Source organism: Diceros bicornis, chromosome 18 (assembly GCF_020826845.1).
Source record: "Diceros bicornis minor isolate mBicDic1 chromosome 18, mDicBic1.mat.cur, whole genome shotgun sequence".
NCBI classification, from domain to species: Eukaryota; Metazoa; Chordata; class Mammalia; order Perissodactyla; family Rhinocerotidae; genus Diceros; species Diceros bicornis.
This window is the reverse complement of record NC_080757.1, coordinates 57,030,307-57,049,195: the sequence shown is the minus strand read 5'-3', so window position 1 is coordinate 57,049,195 and position 18,889 is coordinate 57,030,307. Positions and strand designations below refer to the sequence as shown.

Below are 18,889 nucleotides of genomic sequence, written 5' to 3'. Positions count from 1 at the left end.
TCCTTCGAGGCTACTCTTGTCTCGAAGAAGGAGTGGAGTTGACACAGGCAGGGCCACCCAGATACCTAGGAGCTGACCCCAGACTCTCCCTCCTGATGGTCCAAGCTTCTGTCTGCCTCAGGGCTGCTGGCTCTCCAGGACCCCTTGATGGCTCAGGACCATTCTCTTCTAAAAGTCCTTCATTGGCTCTTTGCCAATTCACGTGGGATGTTTGAAATATACAGAAATACCACTTGCCCATGGTTGAGAGAGGGGGCATTGCCTCAGTGAGCTAACCCTGAAACTCCCTGGGGTCGTGTCTTGTGTAAAGCACAGACTCTGGGTCAAAGAGCCCTGGTCCAAATCCTGGCTCTGCCCCTTACAGTCCATGCAGACTAGAGCACATCTCCCCCCCTGGCTGAGCTTTGGTTTCCTCGCCCATGTGAGCAGGTGTCCTGAGAGCACCTCCATCCTCGTCCTCAGCCAGGGAGGAGTGAATGCCATCCTGCGGCTCACGGCTCAGGCACCTGTAGTCAGTGCTCAGGGAATGAGCATTGTCATATCCCAGGGAGGCCCCAAGACTCTGGTCCTTTCTCTCCCCCTGAACATCTAGCACCTAAACCCTGATGGCACCTTCCCCAAACAGCAGGGTCTGTCACCAGGCGCTGACACCTTGTTCTCCTAATTTGATCGGTTTATCAACCAGCGAAGTGCTCAGGCCTAAGAGATGGAGATGAACGTATTCCTTCTTCCTGTCTCTTAAAGAAAGCAGTTGCTGAGCTAAGGGACCTGAGGTACATCAGATTTGCCATCAACTCCTCGGGCAACTCCGGCACCTCCTTCAGCACAATCCATCTGCAAGCAGCCCAGCCTGGAGATGCTGCAGGCCTGAGGTTAACAGCAGACTTTGTCATTTCCTTGGGCATTTTGAAAATACAGTTATTTGTAGGGCGTTGTTCAGAGATGCTCCTAAGTGCTATTTTGGTTGATTGCTGGTTAGGTGTATATGTGGCACATTACTCTGTTTAATTTGCATGGTGGAGGTGTACTGTTGATGTACCCCCACTTTGCCTCTGGAACCCAGGAAAGCCAGATGCGGAACGGGCAATAGAGAAGACACAGGACAGCAGCGTGCACTCAGCTGGGGCACCCAGGACTCCTGTCCCTCCAGAATGCACAGTATATGCACAGAGCACTTCCTGTGAGCTGGATCTTTCTGGCATATATTCTTGTTTTTTTTAATGGAAGTGAAATTCACATAATATAAAACTAACCATTTTAAAATATACAATTCAGTGGCATTTATTACATTCAGTTTTTTATACAACCACCATCTCTATCTAGTTCCAAAACATTTCATCACCCCAAAAGAAAATCTCCTACCCACTAGGCAGTCACTCCTCATTCTTCCCTCCCTCCAGCCCTTGGGAACCGCTACTCTGCTCTCTGTCTCTTCGGATTTGCCTATTTTGGATATTTTACACAAATGGAATCATACAATACGTGACCTTTTGCATCTGGCTTCTCTCACTTGGCATCATGTTTTCAAGGTTCATCCATATTGTAGCATATATCAGCATTTCATTCCTTTTTTTGGCTGATTAATATTCCACTGTGCGGACAGACCACGTTTTGTTTATCCAGTCATCATCTGTTGATGGATACTGGGTTGTTTCCACCTTCTGGTGATTGTGAACAGTGCTGCTCTGCCATTTCCTCTGTTTCTTCTCCTTCTCCTCCCCCTCCTCCTCTTCTCTTTTGTTGCAGTTAAAATTTTGTTTGAAAATGTAGTAGTTACATATGGTACCAAATTTAAAGGATCTCAAAGGGCATATAGCGCATTGCACACTGTCCACTCCATCCCCCAGCCCCCCGTACCCTCCATGGAGGGAGCTTATGGTGCCAGTTTCTTGCGTCTCCTTCCATTCTGCACACTGTTTGTAACACTCGGCAATAGACAACTAACACAGGCACTTACAGCTCTGTCCACTGCAGGTTCGTGGAAGGCATCTGGAACAAGCATTCAGACAGAAAGGGGTCATTCTCTCAAGGGCTGGAACCCGCCTCAGGAAAGACTCCAAACCTCCAAAGTTAAGACCCCCTAATGGAGGCATCAGTTAGGAAGATTTATCCAGAGTGGGGGAAACGGTATGAACACGGCCATCCGCCAACAGTCAGCAGTGACGGTGGTAGAATAACCAGCAGAGGCAGGGGCTTTCAAAGCAGATGCTGCAACCCCCACTCAACAGCTGTGTCTGAAGTGCACTGGAGGTTCCCACGGCAGGGAGCAAGGAAACCGGGGTCACAGATGGTAGGAGAGGAGAGGAGCCGACAGGAGAGCAACCTCCGGGTCTGGTTGTCTGTTTGCAGGGAAAGAAGATTAGGACAGAGAGACTAGCTATCTGAGAGGCCTGACTAGGTCCTGGTTGCCATCTTTAGAAGGTCCTGCTGGCAAAGTTCGTTCTGAGCAAGCGTCTGGGCCCTTGGCACTTGAACTGTTCCCTCCCTACCCTAACTGATAAGGATGGTTCACTGTGCCTACACTGTACAAACAATGTGGTTTATCATGAACACCTGCTTTGCTTAGAGGAGTCTGGAATTTTGATAGTCACTCAGCATAGATGCTTACGTGACCAGCCCCCAGTAAAAACCTTGGGGGCTGAGTCCCTAATGGGTGTCCCTCGGCAGACACCTCGCACATGTTACTGCATTTTTCATTGCTCTGTGTACCCCACATAGGAAGGAGGGAGCATCAGAAGCCTGCGCACAGATTTCTCCAGACTCCGCCTGTGTCTTCTTCCCTTGCTGATACTATTGTGTGTCCTTTTGCTGTGATAAACCTTAGCCATGGGTACAACTAAACGCTGAGTCCTATGGGTCCTTCTAGTGAATCATCTCATGCGGGGGCAGTCTCAGGACCCCAAAACCCAGGGGAACCAAAGAGAAAGATGGGGACTAAGTGGAAGTCCAATAAAAACTGTCTCCATCCAAAACAGGAATGAGTGTGTGCTGTATTTACGGGTTGCCTTGGCTACATATAATCTGAAAACTCAGAACCTCTTCAGCAGAACAGTCATAGGAGACTGGAAGGGGCTGCCAGGTGAGGGTTGCAAGGGCAGAATGCAGAATGGGATCCCAGAGAGATGTTGTAGGGAGTCAAGCCCTCACAGAACTACCCAACATCCCAGTTACGCATCAGGCATGGGGTATACAGTCTCCTGGTAATGGGCCACCCAGCCCTTTCCACTGTTGGGATAGGAGCGCCCCAGGGCGGAAATCCTGCTCCCCACCCGTGGTAACTGTGGCAGCTCCAGGCGCTGGGGTCCGGACCACACGCCTCTCCCCAGGCCTTCCCTGCTCACATCACCACCCTTTCCCAGGGCTGTAGATTCCAATCCGTCCCAGGGAGGACTTCCTGGTGACATGTCTCCACATCCATACCCCTCCCCTCCTCCCCCTAATACATTCAGTCACCCCTGATTCCTCCTGAGGGTGACTGCGCTGGGCCGTGTGCTGTCAAGGGGCAGACTAACCTTGCCTGTTGTCTTGACTCACAATGCATTTAGGGCATCGCAATTTGGCAGTGACCTTCAGAAGGTCTCCAACAATGTGGGTGCCGGGTAGGCACGACTGTGACCATGCGGGGTGGTGACAACAGTATGACTCAGTCCCACAGAGCACCGGGCCAGCCGGGCGCTGGAAGTCATCCTTCAGCTCCACGCAAGCTCTGCTCCGTTTCCCTCATCGCAGAACAGATTATCTGGCACAGTCACCCTCAAGGAAATACAAGCCGAGCTCAGCTTCTCCTGCCCTGACCGGACACCGACTGATTTTCTGACATCCTCGTAGAAATGGCACGCTGCAAAGGCAAAGACAACAAAAGCAACAGTCACCAAGTGGGACTCCATCAATCTGAAAAGCTCTGCATACCAAAGGAGACCATCAACAAGACGAAAAGGCAACCTACGGGATGGGAGAGAATATCCGCAAACCACATATTCAGTAAGGGGTTAATATCCAAAATATACAAGGAACTCATACAACTCAATAGCACACACACACACACACAAACAATTAAAAAATGAGCAGAAGACTTGAATAGATATTTTTCCAAAGATGTGCAAATGGCCAACAGGTACATGAAAATGTGCTCAGCATCATTAATCATCAGGGAAATGCAAATCAAAACCACAGTGAGATATGACCTCACACCTGTTAGGATGGCTATTATCAAAAAGACAACAGATGACAAATGCTGGTGAGGATGTAGAGAGAAGGGAACCCTGGTGCACTGTTGGTGGGAATGTAAATTGGTGCAGCCACTATGGAAGACAGTGTGGAGGTTCCTCAAGAACTTAAAAATAGAACTACAATATGATCCAGTAATCCCACTTCTGGTCATATATGCAAAGGAAATGAAATCACTATCTGGAAGAGATATCTGTACCCCCATGTTCACTGCAGCATTATTCACAATAGCCAAGATATAGAAATGACCTAAGTGTCTATCAACGGATGACTGGATACAGAAAAAAAATATATATATATACACATAAACACAGCAGAATATTATTCAGCCTTTAAAAAAGAAGGAAATCCTGCCATTTGCAACAACATGAATGAACCTGGAGGACATTATGCTAAGTGAAATAAGCCAGACAGAGAAAGACAAATACTGCATGGTATGACCTTTTTTTTTGTAATTTTTTTTTTTGAGGAAGACTGGCCCTGAGCTAACATCTGTTGCCAATCTTCCTCCTTTTTTTCCTTTTTTCTCCCCAAAGCCCCAGTAGATAGTTGTATGTCATAGTTGTACATCCTTCTAGTTGCTCTACATGGGACGCCGCCTCAGCATGGCTTGATGAGCAGTGCGTAAGTCCGCGGCCAGGATCCAAACCGGCGAACCCCAGGAGGCAGAAGTGGAACGCGCAAACTTAACCACTACGCCCCCGGGCCAGCCCCTGCATGGTATCACTACATGTAGAATCTAAAAAAAAGTCAAACTAATAGAAACAGAGAGCAGAAAGGTGGTTGCCAGGGGCTGAGGGGTGGGGGAAATAGGGAGAGGTTGGTAACAGGGTACAAACTTCCAGTTATAAGATAAATAAGGTCATAAGGTCTGAGCATCTAATGTAAAACGTGGTGACTCTAGTTGGTAATAGCGTATTGTATAGCTGGAATTTGCTGAGAGAGTAGAACTTAAGTGTTCTCACACGAAAAGGTAAATACACGAGGTGATAGATGTGTTAATTAACTCGATGGTGGGAAGCCTTTCACAATATATATGTATATCAAATCATCACATTGTACAATTTAAAAATATTACAATTTTATTTGCCAATTATAGCTCAATAGGCTAGGAAAAAACCTCTATATCTTGACTATGGTGTTGGTGACAGGTGAACACATTGGTTGCTACACTTAAAACACATGCATTTTAATTCTGAAAGCTATACTTCAATAAGGTTGATTTATTTTTTTGAGAAAGAAAGCAAGGGCATGCAGCATGCTCCATGGGGTGGAGGGGAAATTCAGTCTTAATGCTAAGCCTGATTCGCCTTTTCCATCTGTACACATGCCGACACGAGACATGTAAAGGAACAGACACGCTGTATGCGCTCCCTTGTGCACACACACACCGGTATGCACACCCACACCTGCAAGCATACCCACACCTGCAGCCACACCTCACACTTGCATGCACACGCACACCTGCATGCACACCCCACAACTGCAGGCATGCCCTACAACTGCATGCCACACCCACAGGCACACCCCACACCCAAAGGCACACCTCACACCTGCAGGCACACCCACAACTGTAGGTACACCTCACACCTGCATGCACACCCACACCTGCATGCACACCCCACACTGCAGGCACGCCCTACAACTGCATGCCACACCCACAGGCACACCCCACACCCCCAGGCACACCCCACCCCCACAAGCACACCCCACACCTGCAGGCACACCCCACACCTGTAGGCACACCCCATACCTGCAGGCATACCCGCAGGCACACCCCACACCTGCAGGCACACTCACACCCGCATGCACACCTCACACCCACATGCACACCTCACACCTGCAGGCATGGAACTGCCAAGATGCATAACTGAACCCTCCTCCAGGATATCACCGGCTGTTTCTACACTTTGAGGCCAGCCCAGAGGAGAAGGTCCGGCTCCACTTGACCGACTGACCACAGACGGGTCCAGGAGCCTGACCCCTACTGGGTGAGCTTCCTCAGAGGGAAGGAGCACTCGTCCTGCTTCTCAGGCAGGGGCTGCAAGGCTGTCTCCCCCTGCCAAGGGTGCTGATCAGTCTCCCAGGGCTGCCATAACAAAGTACCGCAGACTGGGCAGCTTAAACAACAGAAATCTATTTTCTCACAATTCTGGAGGCTAGAAGTCCAAGACCGAGGTGTGGGCAGGGTTGGTTCCTTCTGAGGTCCCTCTCCTTGGCTGCTAGGATCTTCACATGGTCTTCCCTCTGTGTCTGTCCGTGTCCTAATTTCCTCTTGTTTTAAGGGCACCAGTCATATTAGATTAGTGCCCACCCTAATAACCTCATTTTAACTTAATCACCTCTTTTAAGACCTATCTCCAAATACAGTTGCACCCTGAGGTCCTGGGGGTTAGGGCTTCAACATGTGAATTCAGGGAGGGGGCACAATTCAGCCCACAACAGGTGCCCACTCAGAAAACTGCCCCCCAGCAGCAAAGGGGTTAAAGTTAGAAGCCAGGGGTTGGGGGGGGAGTGTGTGTCTGCATTAAGCAGATTAAAGGAGGAAGTGCTGCTTGCAGCCTCGGCTATAATTAGAGAAATTAAAGTCAGGGCTGACAGAGCAGGCGCTCTCCTGCCTTATAATTAGGGTGGGATTGTGCTGTTGCTCGCAGGGAAGTTTGGGTTTGCTGCTGCAGGGCTCTGTGATGAGGGGACAGGGCAGCAGAAGTAGGTGGACTCCAGCCAAGGTGCTCACATTTGGCCTAGGACAGATGGGGTCAAGGTGAGACTGTCCGAAACCCTGGACCCTCTCTGGTCAAAGCACACCCCAAGTCTCCCCTCTGCCCTCTCACAGAGGAAAGCTGGCCGCCAGCTCCAACCCGGCGAGGCAGTCAGCCCCTCTCCCCAGGGACAGCTTACTTTGCTCCCTGCACTACAAGAGGAGGTGTTTTTTTGAAACCTAATGGTACCAAAGGACCGATCCAGCACCCTGGACCCAGTGGGTCTAATGGGAAAGATTCCCCAGGATGTTTCTGGTGGAGGCGGGGCTGGGCCAGGTAGGGGAGCACTGAGTGGGACCTCCTTGCTCTGCAGGAGGCCATGGCATGAGCGGCAAGTCCCAACTTCATCTTGGGACACCGATGGTGTGAGGCTGACTTCTCTTGTTCGGGAATTCCGGCTTCCACCTTCCTCTACCCTGCACCTGAAGACAAGAAGGCCAGAGCCAAGGACAGAGAAGGAAACACAGCCTGCCCAGACAGGCAGGCAGGGATGCAGAGGTGGGGGCGGAGAGAGAGAGAGAGCGAGCACATGAGCTTGACCCAGGGCCGATCAATGAGCATTTTTACTTGGAACACATGGTGAGCAAGACAGAGCTCCAGCCTCTTGTTCCCATGGGGGAGCTGGGTACACACACCAACTCAGGGATGGCAAGCTCCCTATAAAGAAGACCAGGGCTGTGCTGGGGGGACAGCCCTCTCTGAGGAGGTGAATTTAGACTGGAGCCAGGAGGGGAGACGCCATGCAAGATGGGGGAGGAGGGCTCCGAGCAGCAAGGATAGCACACCCAGGAGTCCTGGATGTGAGGCTGGCCCACAGAGAGGCCGGGCAGCAGGAGCCCAGCAGGCAGGGGGCACGTAGAAGGAGACGGGGTTGAGAAGTGGGCAGGCCAGAGCACGGCGGGGCTCGTAGGCCGTGGTCCGAAGGAGGCATCTTTCTGGTGCATGTGCAGTGGCAGGGAGAAAGGTGCTGGGATTCACGCTTTAGATGGGTCACACGGGCTGCTGGGAGGATGAGGGACGCAGGAGAGGAGGGCGAGGCAGGGAGGCCGGTGGAGGGGGAGGGAAGGGTTGGACTGGGGATATGTTTGAAGGAGGAGCCCACATGACCTGCTCAGGGTTGAGATGTCAAGGGCAAGAGAAAGAAGGAGTCAAAAATCACTCCTGGGCTCGGGAGCTGAGCAGTGGGGTAATTGGGGTGCTGTTCTCTGAGAAGGCGAAGGCTGGGAGACAGAGGACTTGGTGGGAGTGAGATAGAGTTTTAGCCTGTTAAATTCAATGTGCCCATCAGCCGTCCAGCAGTAGTGTGTCAGAAGGCAGCTTGAGATGATTCTGGAGCCCAGGAGAGGTGTCCACAACAGCAGCCAGCAGCCACTGTGGCTATTTACATTTAAATTAATTAAAATGACGTGGAAAGGAAACTTCAGTTCCTGAGTCACGCTGGCCACACTGCAGGGGCACGACAGCCACATGTGGCTACTGTACTGGACAGCAAGGATAGAGGACATCTCCTTCATCACAGAAAGCTCTACTGGGCAGTGCTGAGAGAAAAAACAGAGAGAGGAGGGCCAGGGACTAGCCCAGCAACAGGCCAACAGCGAGGACCAGGAAGAGGAGGCGTGGCTGGTAAGGGAAACCCGGCAAGCGTGGTGCTTGGGTGGACTCAAGAAGCAGAAGGTGTCCGCGGTGAGATGGTGCTGAGAGGGGAGGCACTCACCAGAGACCTGTCAGGGCCTTGAGTGAAGACTGAAGCCCACTGGACTGGGTTGAGGAGAGAATGGGAGGCGGGGACGTCTAGACCACGAGAGGGAAGAAATGGGCATTAACTCAAGAGCGATAACCGGGAGGCAGAAGGACGCTCAGGTCAGTGTCGTCATTAAGGAGGAAGGACCGGCGCCTTTAGGCCTCGGCGCCGTTGACAATGCACGGCAGCCACTTGCCGGAGCTGCCTGGCTGTGCCTTTGTCCAGGGTCTCCTTGGGAGGTGGAGCCCAGAGGACAGAGCCCAGGCTGGGAGGCAGCAAGGGGGGCGGGCACCCTGTCCCCACCCCCGGGCTCGCTCCCTGGACCATGAGTTACGAGTGGCACTTTGCTGTCTTGCTGCTGATTCCAGATGCAGGTTCTGTTGGTGCTGGACCCCTCCCAAGGCCGGGCCTGAGCTCCTCAGCAGGAACGAAACCTGTGTCAGGGGTCTAGGCCAGCAGAGCCGTTTCCACAGGGTCAGAGCCTTCTCAGTGGACGGACCCACGGAAGCAGATGCTCCCATTCCCGAGACCTGTGCCTGGAAGGGTCTGAGCTGCTTTCTCGAATCATGAGCTGGGGGCTCAGGAGGACTCCCCCAGCCCCAAGCAGGTGGAGCAGAGCCCCAGGACGCCAGGCCCTGGGCAGGGGTTCTAAGGCCCAGTCTCTGCTGCTTCTTGTGGGATCATACCCATCACCCCACAGACCCCCCTCCCAGGGAAACAGCCTGGGTCATCCAGAGCCCCTGCCCCACTCATACCCCTGTCCCCACAGAAGGAATAAGACAGTGTGTAAGTCGGCTCAGGCTGCCATAAAATACCACAGACTACGGGGCTTAAGCAACAGAAATTTACTTTCTCACAGTCTGGAGGCTGAAGTCCGAGATCAAGGTGTCGGCAGGAGTGGTCTCTCCTGAGGCCTCTCTCCCTGGCTTGCAGATGCTGCCTTCTTGCTGTGTCCTCACGTGGTCTTTCCTCTGTGCACACGCATCCCTGGGGTCTCGCTGTGCGTCTGAATTTCCTCTTCCTGTAAGGACGCCAGTCAGATGGATTAGGGCCCACCCTAATGGCCTCGTTTTAACTTAACCACCTCTTTAAAGGCCCTTTCTCCACAGACGGTCACATTCTGAGACACGTACAAATTCTGGAGGGACACAATTCTGCCCGTAACACGAGGTTTACAGGTCCTATTCCCAGACACTCTCGAAATAGGAGGAGACAAAGGCAGAGCACCCTTCCTCACAGGGAGCTGCCCTCCACCGCATCCAGAAAACACAACCTCAGCCTGTCGCTGTGACCCAGCTCTGGGTTCAAATCCTGCATGGACAGCAATGGTCCAAATTATGTAAATTAAGTATAGGGACAAAGCAAATATTCCAAAATATTGAGTGGCAGACTTAAGGGTGGGTTAAATTTTTTTCACTTTCCAATTTTTTTTATAGTTAGTATGTATTAACTATTATTTGTAAAGAAGTATTTTATTTATTTATTTATTCATTTATTTATTTTTGTGTGAGGAAGATCAGCCCTGTGCTAACATCTGCCAATCCTCCTCTTTTTTCTTTTTTTTTTTTTTTTTGCTGAGGAAGACTGGCCCTGGGCTAACATCTGTGCCCATCTTCCTCTACTTTATATGGGGCACCGCCACAGCATGGCTTGCCAAGCAGCGTGTCGGTGCGTACCCGGAATCCGAACCAACGAACCCCAGGCCACCGCAGCGGAGCGTGCACACTCAAGTGTGCACTTAACCGATTACACCACCAGGTCGGCCCCAAGAAGTATTTTTTGTTAAATCCCAACCCAGCCACACACCATGAAACCACAGGCAAATCGCTCATCCTGGTCTTAACTTCTCCTTCTGTGAAGTGGGGATAATACGGCTCCCCATGAAGGTGGTGAGAGAATTAAATGATATCACTTACATCAGCAGTTCTCAAACTTTTTGTCCCAGAATCACTTTACCCTCTTAAACATTAGTGAAGATCCCAAAGAGCTTTTGCTTTCATGCATCATATTGATCAATACTTACCGTAATAGAACTTAACACTGAGAAATTTGAATTTTTATTTATTAACTCACTTAAAAAATAGCAACAATAAACCATTACATGTTAACATAAATAAGATTGTTTTCTTTTTATTTTTTAAATTTATTTTATTTAAAAAAATTTTTCCAGCATTATTGAGATATAACTGACATATAACATTGTGTAAGTTTAAGGTGTACGTGTATTGATTTGATACACTTATATGTTGCAAAATGATTTCCTCTTTTCTATCTATTGTTTGCATCACTCTTTTTTTAAAGAGTTTTGTACTTTATTGAGGTAACATTGGTTTATAGCTAAATGACATTTTTTAATGAAAAAAACTCTCATTTCCAAAACAACACAATTTTAGTGAGAAAAAAGGCATAGTTTTACATTAGTACAAATCTCTTCAATGTCTGGCTTAAGCAAAGCCAGCTGGACTCTGGTGTCTGTTCCTGCGTTCGGTCAGTTTTGATTGAGTGTGTAAAGAAAAACCGGAGCCTCGTGGGGACCCCACTCCGAGAACCGCTGACTTACATGAAGCCTCTGCCACCCCGCCTCCCGCACAGACGGGAGCTCAGTGCATCCCGTCCCTGGGAACAGGGCTGGGCGGTGGCCCTGGTTTGGGTTCTCCGGGCACACTGTCAGAGTTGTGCTGGCCTTGGTGCTAATTGGGCAGCACAGACGTGGCCTCATCCCAGGGCCCAGAGACAGTGGGAAGCGACAAGATTGGAGGCCACAGGTTGGGAGGCAGTGACGAGGGAACATAGAATCGACCCAGGAAAGCAAACTTTGATTTGCTAAAAATATCCATCAGTTAGACAAGCCGCCCCCTCAAAGGCCCCTCCCAATTCAAATCCACTAAAAGCCAAAAGCAGGGCGCCAAGCCAGGACTGAGATGGGGCAATTAGACCGTTCAAGACAAGCTTTCACAGCACGGACTCCCAGACGTTACCACCGCACAAAGGAAATGTACTTTGTGGACACAATGAGAGCAAATTGGTTTCCATTTTTGTTCCCCTTCTCCGCCCCGGGGAAACTAAGCATAATTCAGCGCAGACAAGACAAAAATAAGTTTAGCAACAAAGGGAACATCTTTTAGGGAGGTGCAGAGCTGATGCGGTCGTGTGAGGGTGGGAGCAGCGTCCCCCAGGACACAGCAGGCTGGGGGCCTGCCTGGCCCCTGAGTCCATGGAGGCCCTGGGATGACAGGGGCCGGGCGGGGGAGGGTGGCCCTGCTCTGAGGACCTCAAAGCAACCAATTGGAGTCAGAGAGACCACTCTCTGGGGGTCCTTGCTGAAGCCACAGGGATCAGTGACAAGGGCAGCCCCCTAGGCTGGGGAGGACCCCTTTTTGGTCAGGGATGGGTGGCTGTCCTCCCTGACTGAGCCCTCAGGATCTCTGCAGGAAGGAAACTTTCAGCCGGCCTTTGGAAGAACATAAACCAGTTCCAAAGACATTACTAGCCTCACCCTGGCTCAGAGTTGATTCTTGTGCCTTCCTCTCAGTCATGAGAGGCCACCAAATGTCAGGGGCTATGACCCAAGCAGTTACTGTCCCTTCACTACCCTGACCTCTGCTGAACGACAAGCAACATATTCCTAAGAAGGGTGCATTCTCTTCCAGCCAAGGGTCTGGGTCCCAGCCTCCAACAGAAAACGACATCCTGCAACTATACTGGACAGCAGCTGCTGCTGGGCAAAGCAGAAGCTTCCAGAGGGGCAGCTTGGAAGGGTCTCTGTTTGGCTCCAATAACAAAATACCATAGACTTGGGGGCTTAAACAACAGAAATTTATTTTCTCACAGTTCTGGGGGCCAGAAGTCCAAGGTCAGGGTGCCAGCCTGGTCGGGTTCTGCTGAGAGCCCTCTTCCTGGCTTGTCGACAGCGGCCTTCTCATTGTATCTTCACATGGTGGAGAGAGAGAGCAAGCTCTCTGATAGATTCCTTATAAGGGCACTGATCCCATCATGGGGGCCCCAACCTCATGACCTCATCTAACCCTAATTACCTCCCCAAGGCCCCATCTCCAAATACCATCACACTGGGGGTTAGGGCCTCAACCTATGAATTTGGGGGGATGAAAACATTCAGTCCATAATACTCTGTAAGGCTCCTTCTCCACTATCCCCCCAACAAAGGACCAGGGAGGCTGCTCAGCTGTAAAACTCGCTGCAGAGGAATGGATTGGGGCTGTCACTGGGGCGGGCCCCAGTGATCATTCAGTCAACGCAGCAGCCTCTCCTGCAACAAGAGGCTCTACCTGTTGAGAGCATCATCACTTGCAGGGAGACGCTTCTGGAATGAAATGCTAAGCAGTGCGACTTTGTTTTTGGGGGGTGGGGAGAAGGAAGGAGAGAACTGATATCTCATGTGATTCTGATATGTCTATAATGCTGCCAGGCTCTTGGTATAATTTATTTAATCCTCCCCTAACCTTGCAAAGTAGGTGTTGTTATCCCCATTTTACAGATGGGAAAACTGAGGTCTCACAGCTGGGAAATCATGAGGCTAGGACCCTGAAGGGTCTGTCCTGTCCCAAAGCCATGCACTTTGTATCACATCACACTCCCAGAAGAACCAGAGACTTCTCCCAGGTTGAGTGGGGCCCCCCAAAGGGCAATTGATTATTGGAGGAGGAAGGGATAAAGCAGCATAGTGCCTGGTCCATGGTCCTGACCAAAAGTAGTCATTCTTAGGATGTCCCCTTAGTTAAACAGAACAGGACGACATGCCCACAGCGTGCCCTGTAAATTCCTGGGATTCTAAGTTGCTTTAAAATATGTACTTGTTCAGGGAAGGGAAGAGAGTGGCCTGATTGCTGCTCACCCTCCCCCAGTAGTCTGCCCATTGGCCTAGGGAGCTGGCCTGGCCTGCTCAGTGGGGTAGTCCCCTCTAGCCAGAGCTGAGGCTTGCCAAGTCATTTTACCAGCAGTGGAAATGCAAAGAACCCACTGTCTAAGGACCTTGTTTTCTCCAGGGTAAGCACAATCGTGTGGATGCATTAATGCAGGTCTGGCCCAGCTGCCCTGGAGGATAGTCTCATCCTGCCCATCTTTCAGGCAGAGCCCCCACCTGCAAACTTAACAACCATTGGCAAAACATCTTTTCATGCTGACATTTTATAGCCACCATTTTCATATGCATGCTGCTACCTGCTGTTATACATATCTGTAATTTATGGATTTTAACTGGATGCTCTATCAAAGACAGAAGCAAGTTGTTTGCAAAGTGTAAGATTTGATAAAGTCAAATAAATTAATGGACTGCTCAGCCGGCCTATCCCTTCTGGATAGCCAGAAAGGAATGCTCCCGATCTATAAATCTGCGGGTGTTAATAGCTCCTGCAAAACCAAAATCCCACTCTCCCAGCACAAATACATTACCACAGACAGCGAAGGCGATCGGCTGCCTCCAAGATGATCCCCAAAGATCTCACCTCCGTGTCCTTGTGGAATCTCTTTCACTGGAGTGTGGGCTGGACTGAGGGACCTGCTTTTAACAAATAAAATACACAAAAGTGATAAGATGTCACTCCCAAGATTCGGTTACAAAAAAATCTGTGGCTTCTCTCTTGCCTGCTCCTTTCTCGCTCTCTCTGAGGGAAGCTGCCCTGGAGAAGGTGGCCCTCATCTTTGAAAAAAAAGAAAGGAATTGAGGCTCTTTCTAGAGTTCCTCGCAGACATCTCCCATCAAGGCATTTCTCTTCCGGCTTTAAGGATTAACTCCACACCTCTGATGGTACAAACGAGCCTCCCTGTGGCTTCCTGAAATGAAGCCATTCAAAGCCATGGAAGGGACCACTTCTCCCCCAACTCCCAGGCTTGGAGAGTTGCCCAAAACCCTCCCCCCAAAAAGAGGCTCTGGCACATACCTAACAAGAAGCCAGGATGATTGTTTGCTCTCCTGGAAGCTGGTGAATAATTCAGGAGAAATACTTTCCCCTATGTTAATTAGCCCACATAGAATTTCATCGGCAGACGTGCACATCCTCTCCAGCCAGGAAACAGCGGGTGCGGAGCCTCATTACCCAGCGCTTGATGGCCTGGCCGGATATAGGTCTCTAACAGAGATTTCACAGGAAGAAACCCTCGCCCACACTGAAAGGAGGAGGCTGCGCTGAGCAAGAGGTCCTGGGGCTTCGGAAACGTTGGGCCTCATTCCCCACCCGGTTGTCTCACCCTCAAAGCAGAGTGGGGAGAAAAGGAAAGTCCCGCTCACCCTCACCTGGAGGCCTCCCCGCCCACGGAGGAGTCACAGCGCACCTGCCGATACTCCGTCCCTTTGAGCCCCACAGTCTGTGATCACGGCGCAGCTAAGCCCGCGGGGCCCAGAGAAGCGGTGCCCTGCTCCAAGTCGTCAGGCGGCTAGTGAGAGGCACAGCTGAACCCCACCCAGGTCCGTTCCCCACTGGTACAGACCCCGGTTGGCCCACGTGTTCCCAGGAGCGAGCTGCGGTAAGGCAGAACGGGGCCGAGGCCCCTACCCAGGAAACACAGCCAAGAGGCGGAGGATCCCGAGAGGCTCCTGGCAGCCCCGCCGGCAAGCTCCGTCTCAGATGTCAGAATCCAGCTGGAGGCCCAGTGGTGAGACCAGGAATGTGGACTGCTTTTCTGGGACGTCTGGGAGCTAAGGAAAATGGAAGGAACGGAGTTCAAGGGGTAGTGGTCTTGAGAAACACGGTCTTCAGTTTGTTTTGTGTTCAAGACCGGGAGGGGTTTGTAAGGTGAGGAAAAGGTGCTGGGGGAGGAGCCTCCAGATGTGAAAGAGGATGCCAGGCAGTCGGACAGGCTGGCTTTTAGAGAGACCGGGGAGGAAGGACAGCTCAGAAAGACAGCTGCAGCGGCACCCCAGTGCACACTCACTCTGCCAATGGCGGCCCCCCAAAATATTTGTCCACTGCCTGGAACCAGTGCACGTGACCTTATTTAGAAAAAGATTCTTGCAGATCTCAACATAAGATCCTCTTGGATTATCCAGCTGGCCTTAAATCCAATGACGTGTCCTTATAAGAGAAAGGCAGAGGGAGATTTGGGAGGGAGGAGAGGAAGGCGGTGTGAAGACGGAGGCAGAGGTTGGAGTGATATGGCCACAAGCCAAGGAGTGCCTGAAGCCACCAGAAGCTGGAAGGGGCAAAGAAGGATCCTCCCCTCGAGTCTTCAGAGGGAGCACGGCTCTGCTGACACCTTGACTTTGGATGTCTGGGAGAGAGTCAATTTCTGTTGTTTTAGGCCACCCAGTTGTGATTTGTTGCAGCAGCGGCAGGAAACTAATGCACCTCCCACGCTCAGCCCTGTGAGCGGCGGGGAATCCATCAACTGATGGATCATCAAATGGCCCGGAAGAAGGGACCCTCCTCAGTCCAGCCAGGAGGGTAGAGAGAGTTGCTGAGGAAGGAAATGCAGGATGGCGCTGAGCTGGGGAAAACAAGAGGCCAGTCGACAGCGAGCACAGAGCAAGTCTCCAGTGGCCCACTAGGGGTGGGTGCCAGGAGTTTGGAGGCGATGCTGTGGGACGCGTGACAGGACGTCAGGTGGAGCCACAAGCAGTGGAAGGCCAGCTGAGGTTGGGTAAAAGTACAATGGAGTGGGAGCAAATCAGCTCTGTTTCAAGACTGGCTGCAGTGATGCTTGACCATCAGGAATAACAGCAGGAAGCAGCGGTGACAGGCAGGTGTGCGTGTGTCTTGTGTGTGCACGTGTGCATGTGTGTGTGTAGGGGAGGGGAGAGTTCAGCACATCAAGGATGTCAGGGGGAAGTCACCAAAAGAGTAATTTGACCTTTTTTTGTATTTTGCCATCTGTACTTTATTTTTCTCGTATCTTTTTGCTGTATAATTTCAGTCTATTGTAAACATCATGACATTTCACCTCTAAATATATCAGCATGAATCTTCAAAATACAACGAAAATTTCTAACATAATCATCTCATATATAATCAATTTATAAGGACAATTTCATATATAATCATAAAACCATAATCACACATTAGAAAACTAACAATAATCCCATAACATCATCTAATGATCTATCTAATCATCTAATCTCTAGTCCATATCCAAATGTTGACATTTCTCAAGAACGCTTTTTTTTTTTTGTGAGGAAGATCAGCCGTGAGCTAACATCCATGCCAGTCCTCCTCTTTTTGCTGAGGGAGACTGGCCCTGGGCTAACATCCATGCCCATCTTCCTCCACTTTATATGGGACGCCGCCACAGCATGGCTTGACAAGTGGTTCGTCAGTGCATGCCCGGGATCCGAACCCGGGCCACCAGCAGCAGAGCGCACGCACTTAACCGCTGCACCACGGGGCCGGCCCCTCAAGAATGTCTTTTATAACTTGTATAACTTTTATTTTCAAACTAGTATCTATTCTAGGTTTATGAATTTCATTTGATTATATGACTCTTTAATCTTCCTTAGTTTATAATATTCCTCATGTTTTAATTTTTTTGAGATGAAACTCACATAGCGTTAACAATGTTAAAGTGTACAATTCAGCGGCATTTAGTACATTCACAATGTTGTGTGATAATTTGACTTTTTTTAAATAAAAATTTTTAATCGAGAGTTTTTTTCATTATAAAAGTACTATATGCTCACGTCAAAAATAAAATATCTTTAAGCAGTACCAAGGGCATGGTTTTTGACCCGAAAATTGACTCAAAAATTGAGGCCAGATCCTTCCAGCTTCCTTTCCCAGGAAAACTCTCTTTTCCTTGTCTCGTACTCTGAATGCTACTGGGTGAAAATGGTGGTGGAAGAGTTCATCAAACAATTCATTTCAAACGTAAATGTCATCAAAAGCCCTTAAGGCATGACACCCAGAGCCCAGGTTTCCTGAAGCCTGCCTGTCACTTCCCAACCCCCACCTCCTCTTCCTTTCACCTCTTCCTAATATCCAGGCTCATATCCAAACGGGGTGCAGCCCATGGCCCCCCTCTCTCCTCCTCCATGCTGGCCTCCTTCAGGGACCCAGGACCCAGTGCGTGGCCCTTGCCGTGACCTAACCACAGGCACTGTGTCTTCAGCTACAGGAAAGGACAGGTTGGAGGAGATGATTTCAAAGATCCTGTGCAGCTCCAACATAATGTCATTTGGTTGTAGACTGTGAAGTGTCCTGAAGCTCACAGGGGGTTGAATGTCACTCTAAAGTGACGCTGACTAGGAGGTCAGCTGTCCCCAGCACCAGAAAACAGGCACCGTGCCAGAATAGGAACAGAGCCTCCTGAGCCACGTGCTGGGTCACAGCCAGGGCTGACCCCACACCTATCCCATCCTGACCCAGCCCTTTCCGACCCACCTCGTGATCCAGTGGCGAAAGCCGCCCTCAGGAAAAGATCAACAGGATTTCAACCTGGGTGCACGTTTGTTAACTGCTCCCTCCCCCAGGAGAGGGGGATGAATGTTACCTTTCAGATTCACTGAGGTCATCGGGGGTTTCCTCTACATGCAAAGTAGCCTCAGACCTCATTTTAGCCTCACTGATATACAACGGGCACAGCAACCCCGTGGAGTAGCCATTTCTCCAGGGCTGCAGATGAAATTGAGTCCCAGAAGAGGTAAAGCGCTCGCCCAGGATGACATCTAGGAAGTGGCAGAGTGTAACTGACGCCACGTCTGCCTGTCCCCAAGTCTCCTGGACCATGTGATGGCATAGGGTGAGCATCATCATCTCAGCAGCCCTGAGCGCCCACAGCAGGAAGCTTCCTGCTCTGCTCCTGGACTAGGGGCCCTCCCCACGCCTGCTCGCAGCAGCAGAGGCCCCAGGAAAGGCAGCCTTCCTGGCAGGGCACCCCAAGGGTAAGGGCAGAGTGGTTTCTGCGGGGAAAGCAGCCCTGGGTGAGTGCAGCTGGACCAGAGCAAGCTGACTTTCTCAGCTTGTTGCTCATTATTGCTCGTTGCTCTCTGCACTTGTCTCCTTCCCGTTGTCCCCCTACTGCCACTGCATGTCAAGAACCTGCCTTTACCTTAATAACACCAATCCCAATCCTGCAGAGTTAGACATTAGAGAGAGATCGTATCCAAGGGCAGAGTCAATCTTGGAATCTTGGATGAGAAGAGTGGCGACTGCAAGGTCTATTCCCTTGTGCACCTCCCCTTTGCCCACCTAAGGACAGACGTTTGATTCTGTTC

The 18,889-nt window shown here is 50.6% G+C and overlaps 1 protein-coding gene across 1 annotated transcript; it reads right to left on the bottom strand.

Annotated features, from left to right (window-relative positions):
* Window positions 1–6,742: 6,742 nt before the first annotated feature.
* LOC131417968 (uncharacterized) lies at window positions 6,743–18,227 on the bottom strand. Its single transcript, XM_058562063.1, has 6 exons — window positions 18,166–18,227; window positions 15,175–15,325; window positions 14,193–14,245; window positions 9,580–9,751; window positions 8,704–8,780; window positions 6,743–7,411 (listed from the first exon to the last, which is right to left on the bottom strand). Exons 1-6 carry the CDS (start codon window positions 18,225–18,227, stop codon window positions 6,961–6,963), a joined length of 966 nt encoding a protein of 321 aa, XP_058418046.1. The 3' UTR covers window positions 6,743–6,960.
* Between the last annotated feature and the right edge of the window lie 662 nt (window positions 18,228–18,889).

Bases quoted from the DNA above. Each gene is read 5' to 3' on its own strand.
- LOC131417968 (XM_058562063.1), bottom strand. From the start codon at position 18,227: ATGAGGTCTGAGGCTACTTTGCATGTAGAGGAAACCCCCGATGACCTC. The intron at 15,326-18,165 runs GTAACATTCATC...CTGGGCCTCCAG, and splicing joins GACCTCAGTGAATCTGAAAG to CTGGATTCTGACATCTGAGA. The intron at 7,412-8,703 runs GTGAGTGCCTCC...TCTTGTCTTCAG, and splicing joins AAGGCCCTGACAGGTCTCTG to GTGCAGGGTAGAGGAAGGTG.